This window comes from Archocentrus centrarchus, chromosome 6 (genome assembly GCF_007364275.1).
Source record: "Archocentrus centrarchus isolate MPI-CPG fArcCen1 chromosome 6, fArcCen1, whole genome shotgun sequence".
Classification (NCBI taxonomy): Eukaryota; Metazoa; Chordata; class Actinopteri; order Cichliformes; family Cichlidae; genus Archocentrus; species Archocentrus centrarchus.
Genome location: NC_044351.1, coordinates 2,565,001 through 2,577,651, shown reverse-complemented (window position 1 = coordinate 2,577,651; position 12,651 = coordinate 2,565,001). Strand labels below are relative to the sequence as shown.

Sequence of the window (12,651 nt, the reverse complement as noted above, 5' to 3'; positions counted from 1 at the left end):
TTTCACATGAAACATGAAATAACTGACAAACCTGCAGTTCTTCTAATGTCCACCAGAGGCTCAATCACATTAAAATGTCCAACCTCACTGCAGAAATAAACACATTTACAGCCTGCTACAAAGCTGTTTTGGTCTCTAACTCGCCTCATTGGATTTTATTAAGACTTAAAGTTTGCATTATTAGGGGCGTGGTCTCTCTGACTGACAGGGTGACACAAGAAACTGTAGCTGCTAGCTGTCTGCTAGGCTTCACCTCAGCTAACTGGAGTCCCTGAACTGGACCTCTGGACCGTGTATTTGCTGTTGGAGCCTTTTGGAGCATTTAATGCAGTTATCTGACCAATAATATGGCTGCTGTGTGCTTCATTGGACTAACGGACTGTCCAAGAAGGCGGAGCTACAATTTTGAAATTTTAGGATTTTATCTGGATGTTACTTAGTCCTAATTATCAGGTATCTGTGCCTGTGGTTGCACCCGAGTAGTTCATGAAGGCAGCTTGCTACACTTGCACCAAAGACATTATAAGAGGGAAATATTGCCTTGAAAAATCCCAAACTGAAATCTATGGGAGAACTCTGCAACAGCAAAACTTCTAGAAGAACTTTGATGCCTGCTTCCATCTTTTATATACAGTCTATGATTTTCTCAGAAATAGGAGGGCTGCTTTGATAAAGGAAGCAACAACTCCAGCCACTGAGCTGCTGTAAGAACTTCAGTCCCACAGAAACAACCCAGTTTCCACTGCATAACATTTGTGCCCAAAAAGAAAAACTGGATTTGATGTGTGTGAATGTTAGATAATAAAAGCACTTAGCTTAGTTAATCATGGAAGTGCTTGCTTGAATGGGTGTGAATGGGGTAAATGTAAACATGTTGTATAATTGCTTTGAGTGCTCAGACAGAGTAGAAAAGCATTATATACCATTTACCAAACCTGGAACCTCGTCCATAGAAAAGAGGTAATAGTGATACACAGAGATGTGCTTTTCTTCATCATCCACTGCAGTGTATCGAGGAGCTTGTTTTAGTGACAACTAAATCAAACTAAATTTGTGCTTTAGGTTCAAACTTTGAGCCCATTCTTGCTGCTCAGAATCAAACCCATCAGCTGTGGCTGCAGATCAGATGATAAGCAGCCACCAGCAGCTCCAATAAGAGCTCTCTGAGCTCCACACAAACACACAGGTACTGTGTTTGAGGGTTTAGCAGGAGCAGCAGATGTTCTGAGGCTGCTCTGATAGAAAGCAACAAAAGCTGACTGGCTGTGAGAGAGTGTGATACTCTGTCAATACTCTCTCTGTCTGTGTGAATAGAGGGTAATTTTCCAGATTGTTCTCTGGGGAAAATCGTTTCCTTTGCGCTTTCATTGCGTGTCATTTTTAATTTGGCCCGCGGTGAAGCCTGAGCCGAGGCAGAATGAGTCCCGCTGTTATTCACCCAGCGCTCCACCGCCACTCGGCTGCCAGAACAGCCGGCAGCTCATCCAGGAGAAGAAATACGTCCACCTCTTTTAAAAGGAGCAATCAGCGAGGATTTTACTGCTCCGTGGCACAGACAGACTATGTGCCGGGGATCACCAGCTGCTCAGACTTTGTCTGGCCTGAAGCGTGTTCTGGGACCAAATTTCATGACAGATACAAAACATTTGGGCGCTGAAAAATAGAAAGTATCCCGTGCAGCAAAATCAGCAAGGCAGAGTTTATATAAGAGACATATTTGAAAGAGTTCTTCAGGTTGATATATTTATTAATCTTTCATGTCATCTATATTCTGCTACAGTGGTGGATGTTCATATTAAACATGGCCATAGTTTCTAATAATGAGGTCACATATGTACAGATGATCCACGTGAGCCAAAAGCTCAGGCTTCAAACTGCTCTACATGCTGATGTCACCTCGGCAACGATTTCTGTATTTGGTCATTTCAGGTATCAGCGGCACAGGAGGCGTACCACAGGCCTTCAAGGTGGCTGTAATTAAACCTCTACTTAAAAAGCCATCACTGACCCAGCTGTCTTAGCTAATTATAGGCCAATCTCCAACCTTCCTTTTCTCTCAAAGATTCTTGAAAGAGTAGTTGTAAAACAGCTAACTGATCATCTGCAGAGGAACGGTTTATTTGAAGAGTTTCAGTCAGGTTTCAGAATTCATCACAGTACAGAAACAGCATTAGTGAAGGTTACCAATGATCTTCTTACAGACTCTGACAGTATTGCATACATTTTCATTGTTATGCAGATGATACCCATCTTTATCTATCAATGAAGCCAGATGACACACATCAATTAGTTAAACTGCAGGAATGTCTTAAAGACATTAAGGCCTGGATGACCTCTAATTTCCTGCTTCTAAATTCAGATCAAACTGAAGTTCTTGTACTCGGCCCCACAAATCTTAGAAACATGGTGTCAAACCAGATACTTACTCTGGATGGCATTACTTTGGCCTCCAGTAACACTGTGAGAAATCTTGGAGTCATTTTTGACCAGGATATGTCCTTCAATGCACATATTAAACAAATATGTAGGACCGCTTTTTTGCATTTGCGCAATATTTCTAAAATTAGAAACATCCTTTCTCAGAGTGATGCTGAAAAGCTCATTCATGCATTTACTACTTCTAGGCTGGACTATTGTAATTCATTATTATCAGGCTGTCCTAAAAGCTCCCTGAAAAGCCTTCAGCTGATCCAAAATGCTGCAGCTAGAGTACTGACAGGGACTAGAAAGAGAGAGCAGATTTCTCCCATATTGGCTTCTCTTCATTGGCTCCCTGTTAAATCTAGAATAGAATTTCAAATTCTTCTCCTCACCTACAAGGTCTTAAATAATCAGGCCCCATCTTATCTCAAAGACCTCATAGTTCCATATCACCCCAACAGAGCACTTCGCTCTCAGACTGCTGGCTTACTTGTGGTTCCTAGGATACTTAAGAGTAGAATGGGAGGCAGAGCCTTCAGCTTTCAGGCCCCTCTTCTGTGGAACCAGCTCCCAGCTTGGATTCAGGAGACAGACACCCTCTCTATTTTTAAGATTAGGCTTAAAACTTTCCTTTATGATCAAGCTTATAGTTAGGGCTGGATCAGGTGACCCTGAACCCTCCCTTAGTTATGCTGCTATAGGCCTAGGCTGCTGGGGGGGGTTCCCATAATGCACTGTTTCTTTTTCATTTCATTCATGTCTTTTCACTGTGTTTATATCCCACTCTGTATTTAATCATTAGTTATTATTAATTTCTGTCTCTCCCCCCTCACAGCAGATGACCCCCCCTCCCTGAGCCTGGTTCTGCTGGAGGTTTCTTCCTGTTAAAAGAGAATTTTTCTTTCCCACTGTTGCCGAGTGTGTTTGACTGTTGGCTTTTCTCTGTATTATTGTAGGGTCTTTATCTTACAATATATAAATAGAACTAAACTGAACTGAGTTGAATAGCTGGGAATAAACTTTGGGAATTCCCTTGTAGTTGCTACCTTCCTGGAACATGATTTGGTATTAGGGGCTTAGTGAGATGAAACTGTCTCCTGACAGTCTTTCATCAATATTTGATGAGGAGAAGCAACAGCTCCCCACTGACAGAAGAGGGTCTGTTCACAGAGAGGCTGAGTTTCCTGTCAGAGAGGAGACAAAGACCAGCAACTCAAAACCACCAGACCTCCTCACGCTCTCTCGTTACCTCCGGTCTGCTTACAGCGAGAGGTGCTGCGAGCTGGCACTAACGAGAGTTTGTTTCTCTCAGGTCAGTGCGAGAGCTGCCGCGCTGTTCAGAGAAAGTCGAGGTCTCCTACACCATGAACGTATGAGTTTCACGAGCACCGAGAGTTTTCTGTCAAAAACTCTGAACGAACTGCTTGCTAAAAGTCTCGGCGCTTCGGTGAGGAATCTGTTTCGGTCCCAGGACTGACTCAGGTCGAGGTCCAGACCGAGGCCGACATTCTCAGAGTCATGGAGATGGGTGAAAAGAATTGTTAATCTATTTAGTTGTTATTTGTCTTGCGGTACACTAACTTTTTGTGACCTCACCAGACAGAAGCTGAGGGTCAGAGGCTGGTGGAGGCCCCCGTCATCGATAAATCACTGACAGCATTGGGACAAGTATGAGAACACCCTCATCACCTGCTTTAACTGCTGGAAGTCCCAAAGTCCAGCTTTGATCCCAGCAGAGCTGCATACGGTAAATGGACTGATACTTATGACGTGCTTTTCTGCTCTGAGCACTCAAAGTGTTTGCTCATGATAAGCCTCATTCACACACACACACACACACACACACACACACACTGATGGATGTATCAGGGGTGACTTGCCCATGTACACTATGAGCCACATCATTAAATGATGCTTTTTTTGAGTGCAGTCCTTCTGTTTCTGATCCAGGTGTTTAGCTCCCTGAAGTGTAATGCTCTCCACACTCCAAGCTCACCCACCTGCTGCAGCCCTGCCTCAGCAGAGGTAAAGTGCACAGCTGAGCATGTTTGGTCGTCTTTCACTTCACTCAGCAGTGGCAGCTGTGTCTGTGCTGATGTGAACTGCAGCTTCTGGTGGCAAATGTAAGACAATATCAACCTACCGTTGCCTTGTTATGCTAGATAAAAATACTGTAATTATTCCAGGAGCACTGAAACTTCCATCAGCCAAGCCTCATTTGTTTAATTCTCCTCTGTTTGTGGATTAAAAATAAATGAAATCAGGTTTCTAATTTCTCCTTCTGCCAAACTGACTCCTCTGGTTTTAAAAAGAAGTCCGATTGTACAGAAATCTATGAGAAAATGATCCTACAGCTCAGATGATTTTGTGACCTCAGTACACTTTGCTGATGTGTTTATGGCCTCAGTCACTTAGTCTTACTGCATACAAGACGGTGCTGCTTTTGTAAATTAGAACCACATTAGAGTCAGAGAAGAGGATGAAGCAGGAGAGGGAAGCTGGTTTCTCAGTCTGTAGCTCATACTGTCTGACCAAGAATCTGAGTGTTCAGAGCGGTCCGCCCTCATTATTAAAACAAAGACAGGAAACAGAAATCAAGCAGTTTCGTAGCAGGGTGAGTAAAAGGGTTTATTCAGTGACCTTCGTGACCTCTTGCTTCTTTTCAGTTCTGCGTGTTTGCGAATGCAAGCCCCAACCTGAAGGACGTGGTGGAGACTCGCTGCAGGTTTCGCTCGCCAAAGTGATGCAGAACATCATGCCAGCAAAAAAACAAGAAGAACACCAAGTAGGACTGACGTTTCAGGCATGACAAACTGTTCTTTAATCACTGCTGTAAAGTGTCACAGCTCAGTCTGGGTATTATTAACAGCATCTGAATCCAGCTGAGTTACAAGTTACCAAAGAAATAATAAAGTGGACATTCCAGAAAACAGATGTTTCAGCTCTGCTTTATTGTTTGATGTGTCTACTGCATATCACGGTGGTATTTTTCCCAAAGTTATAAACGACAGCATCGTGTCGTGTGTCCGGCTGCAGAGAGGAGAGTCAGACGTATAAAATCAGTCCATCTGTGGTCCTAGCTGCAGCCTCCTCTGTCCTTCAGCAGCTGCTTCAGGACGCTGGTCTGTTTGAGCGCTCTCAGGTTAGAGATGTCCTCCGCGATGACCGGGATGTCCTCGCCGTGATGCGTCTCGTCACCTTCGTCTTCGTCACTGTCGGAGAGCGTACACAGGAGAGCATCGTTCTCGTACGTGGGGAAGTAATACCTGCGGAGAGATCCAAAGTTTAGACTTCAGCCTGGAGTGGTCCTGGAATGACTCAGCTGTTTTCAAAGATACTCAGCAACATATAAAAATAATGCAAACGAAATACATTCGCCTCACCTCACAGCCGCTGAGGGTTCATCAGCAGCTGTGTAAACTAAAATGCAAAGACTGTAAAGTGAGCGACCGCTTTAAAGCCTGCTCCTCTCGCTGGATCATCGCCCAGGACCACAGAGACTTCGATAAAGACCAGCTGGTACACTTACTGCGGCTGGTCCCAGGTGGACATCTCCGGCAGTTTCATCACGTGACCTTCAGCCATGATGTGACGCAGGACGTCCGCTCTGGAGTCGAACGTCCGCGTGCACCCGTAGCAGCGGCTCTGGTGGATCTGCCGCCGGATGAAGTTCACCAGTTTGACCTGCTGGTAGAACTTGAGGTCTGAGGAAGGAAGAGCATCAAATACACTCAGAAAGAAGAAGAGAAAATTGTGCTTTTAAATACCACTGCAGTCAAACCCGTGTGCTGTGTCAGGAATCTGCTCCCTGTGGAGCTTTTACTTACTCAGTTCTGTCTTCAGGTTGTGGAGATCGAAGTCATGAGCCTCCTACAAGATGATCAGAAACAGAAAGATCTCAGGGTCACGTTATAAACTTCAGCACTAACAAATAAAATGAAGAGAAATGTTTCCGTTCATCCTCAGTATGGTGGCCATTTAAGGACATTTCAGCGGTCTCGCCTGCACCGCCATGAAAAATGAAATAAATGTCTTTCTTAGGCAAAATCTTCACACATGAGCAGAAATGCACTTTATACGGAGTTTAACCAGGATACGCAGCAGAAACAGCAACTGCCCGACCTCCAGCGCATCTTCATTTCATATCCTAACATCCTTCATCATCTGTGCAGCCAAGGTCGAGTCCCAGATTTTAAGGTTACAGTGGGAACAGCTTTTTATTCGCCTGTAAACATGCTCGACATAGAGAAGCTTTTCATAGTAAGAGACACTTCACATTAAATAAACTGTTTCGCTAAAATTTTAGTGTTCCGTGCTGATTTTTCCCTGTCAGTCTGTTCGGGTTCATCCGATTTTGAGAGCACTTTTTTCTAATTTCACATTATGTGGGTAAAGTTTATCTTGTTTTGTGCTTATGATGGATTCAGATTTTTGTGGAAGTCTCAGGAAGAAAAAAAACTTGGAAAACACGTTTCTGAGGAAGATCTGCGATGTCTGTTGTCCTGCTGTACCTTCATGTGTGCGTAGATCTGCTCCATCGTCTCTGAGAGCTGATCACAGAACAGACACACAGCAGAGACCGGATGAGCCTGCCAGTCCGACCAATCACTGCGGGCGATAGCATGACTTTAGAGAAAATAAAAGGTAACGTTGATTTGCACCATCTGGTGGTACAAACTAGTATTACAGCCCAGCTCTACTTTAACTTCAGTTGATTTTTCTTCAACACAATGTAGAGATGATTTAGATACAAAGTCTTAGCGTTTGATTCTCTGATACTTTAAAACTCCATCCTTACAGGTCTAAATGAAGCAGTCGGGTTTAAGTCAGAAAATCTGGATGCTTTGGCCTCAGACTGGAGACTTCTGACCCTGATGCTTCCCGCTCAGGATACTTACTCATCTTCATCGTCCACCAGCTCACGATCATCTTCGCTCTGCACCTCCTCCCACGTTTTCCCCAGTTCCTGACAAGGACAGGGGAGACACCTTGAACTCAATCTAATACCCAACCAACCACATTCACACACACTGTGTTTGCTTCATGTTTGGACACTTTTCATTTTTCTCAGCTTGAATGAAACCAGACTGTCTCCAGCTGCTTTTCTTCTTGCCACCTAAAGCCTTACAGGATCCTGACCGGGGTGAGTGCAGTGTCACTGCTCTTTACCAGATAGTTGATGACGTAAAAGCGGTCGTATTCGTGGTTTTTGGCGTTGATGCGGCGGTGAGCTTTTTTCCTCATGTGATCCTTCAGCGTGGTTTTATCTCGAAACATTTTCTCGCAGTACAAACACTGTAGACTAAAGGGAGCAAAGAGCAAATAAAAGTCAACCAGAAACTAAACTGAGTTGAAAACAAAACCCAGTGAATAAAAATCTCTGGCTGTACTTGTCCAGTTTGTCCTGCAGCGTGTCGAGGAACTCGCTGCAGTAGACGATGTTGTCTGGCAGCCCGATGCTGAAGGAATGCTCTCTGGCCATGTGGTTCAGCAGAGACGACCTGGAAACATCACGTGGATGGATTTTTAATGTATTAAACAAAACATCTGGAACATCTAAAAATTCTCTCAGCATGGAACTTTCTTTCAGAACAAACTAGCGACATTTTACTGTTAATGCTGTGCTCGAATCGTTTGGGTGTTCAGCTCTGACAGATCTCAGATTGGTTCTTGGTGTACAATCAAGTCAAATCAGGTCATGTTTGTAAATGAGAAGTGGTTCTCAAACATTTCACCTGGTAAAATAAAGGTATAAAAAAAAAAATTTTTTTTTAATCTCCAAGTGTCGGCCATGATTCCCAGCTGGAGAACGATGGCGTACCCACTTCAGGTTGGGAAGAAGCGACTGCCCCAGCTGGAGGAGTTCAAGTTTCTGTATTGATGGGGACGCCGATTGATCCGATTGGTGAACGTGAAGCCTATAGTTAGGGCTGGATCAGGTGACCCTGAACCCTCCCTTAGTTATGCTGCTATAGGCCTAGGCTGCTGGGGGGTTCACATAATGCACTGTTTCTTTTCATTCACCTTATTTACTTTGTTTATACTCTGCTTTGCATTTAATCATTAATTGTTATTTATCTCTGGCTCTCTTCCACAGCATGTCTTTTCTCTCCCCTCAGCCCCCCCTCAGCAGATGACCCCCCCTCCCTGAGCCTGGTTCTGCTGGAGGTTTCTTCCTGTTTAAAGGGATTTTTTCCTTCCCACTGTCTCCAAGTGCTGCTCATAGGGGGTCGTTTTTGACTGTTGGGTTTTCTCTGTATTATTGTAGGGTCTATACCCACAATACAAAGCGCCTTGAGGCGACTGTTGTGATTTGGCGCTATATAAATAAAACTGAATTGAATTGAATTTTCTGGACAATCTACCACGAGCTGTGAGCAGTTACTGACAGAGTGAGATCAGATACAAGCAGCAGAAATGAGCTTCCTCTGAAGTTTCAGACACATCCAAATGTGAGGAGACACTGGGACAGACACAGGACACGGCTGGCTTGGGAACACCTCAGTGTCTGAGCCGCCTCCAGAAGAGCTGGAGGAGGAAGCTGTGCAAAGGGAGGTCTGGGCATCTCTGCTCAGACTGCTGTCTCCACGAGCCGGACCAAGATAAGTGGCAGAAAATGGACAGAAGTAAAACTAGAGGTAAAAAGACACAGAGGCCGCCTGGATCCACAGAAGAACTGTGGTGAGCAGCACCAGTGAGGAGCCCACTCTGCCTCGATGCCATTTATGAACCAGCCCACATCTGTACAGGGTTGACCGTTAGCTAGCAGAAGAACAAGGTGGAGTCATTTCTGAGGGAAGAAAATCACTGGGTTACATCTCTGACCCCTCCCACAGTGAGGTGGGAGGGGTCTGAGGTGCTGAGGGTCTGAGGTGCTGCACTGGTATCAGATCAGGTTCTTGGTAAAAATGTGTGGAACCAGATTAGTCAGAGGAACCTGCCAAGTACCAGAAGAACCATGAATAATCCAAGAGGCGCCGCTGTTTAAGGCATATTTATGAAAGCAGCTTTCAATACAAAATCTGGGATTATATCATAAAAGGATGACGCAAACTGTGACCTACAATGAGCAAAGAAGCCTTCAAAAGCTTTTATTAACAAGATTAAAGGAACATCTACCTTCTATCTGCTCTAATCTGACTAACACATGCAGGGTTTCAGGGATCCTGCAGTGCTTCACCTGTTTCCTGTGAACTCTTCGCTGCAGAACATGCAGAGACGATGGAAGCTGCTGTCGTCTCGCTCCTTCTGCTGCTGCTCCAGAACCTCCTCCTGTGGGACATCAGAGTCAAAAGAACTCAGAATTCAGCATCCTTTACAGATCTTTAAGAAACCGAATCTGCTGGTGGAGTTGAGTTTATCTGGATCTCTTGAAATGCCTCTGGGTACTTAGTTGGGCAGGCATTCAGTAGTTACAGGGACATAAAACCTGCATGTGTACAATCACCAGTCAAATCTGCCCTTTTCAGACTTTGCCTCAAAATAAAGTTTAAAAGCTTTTTTCCCCTAAAAAAAAAACTTCACTCCTGAGTGTTTCCATCCTCACCAGTCGTTTCTGCTGGAGCTTCTCTCGGAGGATTCGGTCTTCTGGAAGGACGTCACACAACAGGAAGTAGTCCTCCTGTTTCTCTGTCAGGTCAGCGAGGAAGAAGAGTTTTTAGTGACTCTTTTTTTTATGGTTTTTAGAGCCTTTTTAAGACTAATGAAAGGTCAGGTCCCCTTGGGACTTACCGACAGGGCCTGTGGAGTTGGTTTTGATGACGCTGCAGAAATCGGTGACCGGCTGCTCGAGGAATCTGCCCCTCCAGTACAGCATGTACCTGGTGGAGAACAGGAAACCTGTCAGTAAAACCACCAGAACTGCAGAGTGATTTTACCCAACCTGAGGCCTGCGCCAGCACATAAACCTCTTCTGGTGTCAGAATGCTACGGTCAGGATTTATCACAGAAGCACAGCGTCGGGTCTGCAACTGAAAGGCACGGACGGGTATTTTTGTGTTTCCCCTCTTCACTGAGCTCTCACCCCAAAGGATGATGGCTGATGTGATCCAGCCCTAAATTGTAAATGATAAAACATGCAAACGTGACCAAACAGTTGGTCGGCTCCTACTTTGGGAGGTCGGCGATGAGTTTGACGTCGGCGATGACGAGCTTGTGCTCCAGCAGCAGGTGTTTGAGGAGGACGTCCTTCTGCAGCGGGGGGACCGACTCGGAGCAGAACAGGCAGACCAGCGGCTCGGAACCGGCACATCGCAGACCGGGCACGCCGGAATGGTCGGACGGCTGCTCCGGAAAACACAGCGGCTCCAGGATGCTGTCCTCGCCTGAGAGAGAAGAGACTACACCTTATCCACCACCACACTGACACACATACACACACATCTTACTCCAAGCCAGCTAAGTCCAAGCCTCTGAACAGTTTTCTCAGCACCAGTCAGTTTTAAATCAGTTTGTAAATTAATTAAATAACTCAATAATCAGACTATATGCTGGTGTACATCACACCTGTCAGACTGTTGGATTATTGCTGGATTACTGGATAAACTGCTGTTTAGAAGCTAAGTCTTGGATGTTAAAGCTAGCCTGGTAGCTTCGCCAGGTGGTTTCCTGCCGACTGAACTGCTTTTTTGAGCCTTTATCTGCTGGTTTTGAACTCCCGCGGACTCGTAAAGTAGCTCCTACCCAAACCTGCGCACCCTGAGCTCAGAGCAGCGCCATTAAAGCCGCGAACACGTTAAAAACTTCAACATACCTTCTTTACTCGGCTCACTGGCGGCCATGTCCGGTGTCACGTGGTGCAAATAGCACTAATCGGACCAATCAGAGGCCGTCAAATGCGGGCAGGCTGCCTTCACGGATAACTGGAAAAACACAGACGCAAAGCGATGCGTTCACGTGCTTTAAACAAACATAAAAGATTCGGAAGCTCAGGTTTATTTAAACTGTGATGAATCTGACTATATGTAACATAATGAGAAAGAAAAATAAATCACATAAACACTCAGATCCTCAAACCTGAGAGCTCCCTGAACACGAAACCTCCATTTATTAACATCGTGTCTCAATGAAAAGGGATCAGTGTCATCTTTTTAATACTGTGAGCCATCTTTCCAGGAAACAAAAAATAATTTTGAGTTATAACAGTTTATTTTTGATTGTTGTAAATTTTTTCTTCTGTCAACTAACATTTGGATGATTTTTGCTTCAGATTTTACTATTGTTTAAAAATGAACATGAATGACCAGGAATGAAAATAGCTATTTCAGGACTTCTCACATTAAACTGAGTATTATAGTTTTGCCAAGATATATTAACTGTGTGATTACTTAGTTTCTTATTTTAAAATGAACAGAGTATTTAAAGCAGCCTGTGAGTTATGAAGGGAAACTAACCTCAGCGTGAAAGCCAGGACTCTGAAGCACGTCAGTGCTTTAATGTTTCGGCTGACTGACGCTGTAATGGTTCCTGGACCAAGGTTTTCAGTTTGGGGGATTTTTAGGTTTTCTCTACTTTTGTATTTTTGACTGTGTGGCATTTAATCAATGGCACCTGGTGTGGTCTTCTGTTCTTGTAGCCCATCTGCTTCAAGTGTTGTACGCTCAGAGATGCTCTTCTGCAGACCTTTCCTTCTTTTTCACTCTGTTTATACTCCATTCTGCATTTAATCACTACTTATTATTAATCTCAGGCTCTCTTCCACAGCATGTCTTTTGTCCTGTCTCTCTCCCCGCACCCTCAGCCAGTCGTGGCAGATGACCCCCCCTCCCTGAGCCTGGTTCTGATGGAGGTTTCTTCCTGTTTGAAGGGAGTTTTTCTTTCCCACTGTCACCAAGTGCTGCTCATAGGGGTTCACTTTCTCTGTATCATTGTAGTGTCTTTACCTACAATATAAAGCACCTTGAGTCAACTGTTTGTTGTGATTTGGCACTATATAAATAAAATTGAATTGAATTTTCTGGACAATCTACCACGAGCTGTGAGCAGTTACTGCCATGTGATTGGCTGATTAGATATTTAGATAGAGATTTAGATGTTTCTACTTCCCCCTCCTGGTTCTATCACAACATAATGAGCATGACACGAAAACCTTGAGATCTACTGATGTTACACTTTAAATCCCTTTCACCACCCTCTCTCTCTCTCTCTCTCTCTCCCTCTCTCCCTGGAGTTGATGCTCTCTCGGCCTCCCTGCGGCTCCTGGTTCTGCTCGAGCAGGCCGCTCAGGTGCGT

The 12,651-nt window shown here is 44.6% G+C and overlaps 1 protein-coding gene across 2 annotated transcripts; it reads right to left on the bottom strand.

The window, feature by feature from the left end:
• Positions 1-5,036: 5,036 nt before the first annotated feature.
• znf277 (zinc finger protein 277) lies at positions 5,037-11,213 on the bottom strand. Of its 2 annotated transcripts, none has more exons than XM_030731570.1 (12): positions 11,174-11,213; positions 10,532-10,745; positions 10,153-10,241; positions 9,968-10,050; positions 9,602-9,693; positions 7,812-7,922; positions 7,591-7,723; positions 7,320-7,387; positions 6,933-7,029; positions 6,249-6,291; positions 5,951-6,125; positions 5,037-5,687 (listed from the first exon to the last, which is right to left on the bottom strand). In XM_030731570.1, exons 1-12 carry the CDS (start codon positions 11,199-11,201, stop codon positions 5,498-5,500), a joined length of 1,323 nt encoding a protein of 440 aa, XP_030587430.1. In that variant the 5' UTR covers positions 11,202-11,213; the 3' UTR covers positions 5,037-5,497. The 2 variants fall into 2 exon arrangements, with proteins under 2 accessions (XP_030587430.1, XP_030587431.1); XM_030731571.1 differs by lacking the exon at positions 11,174-11,213 and adding an exon at positions 10,927-11,071.
• Positions 11,214-12,651: the final 1,438 nt, after the last annotated feature.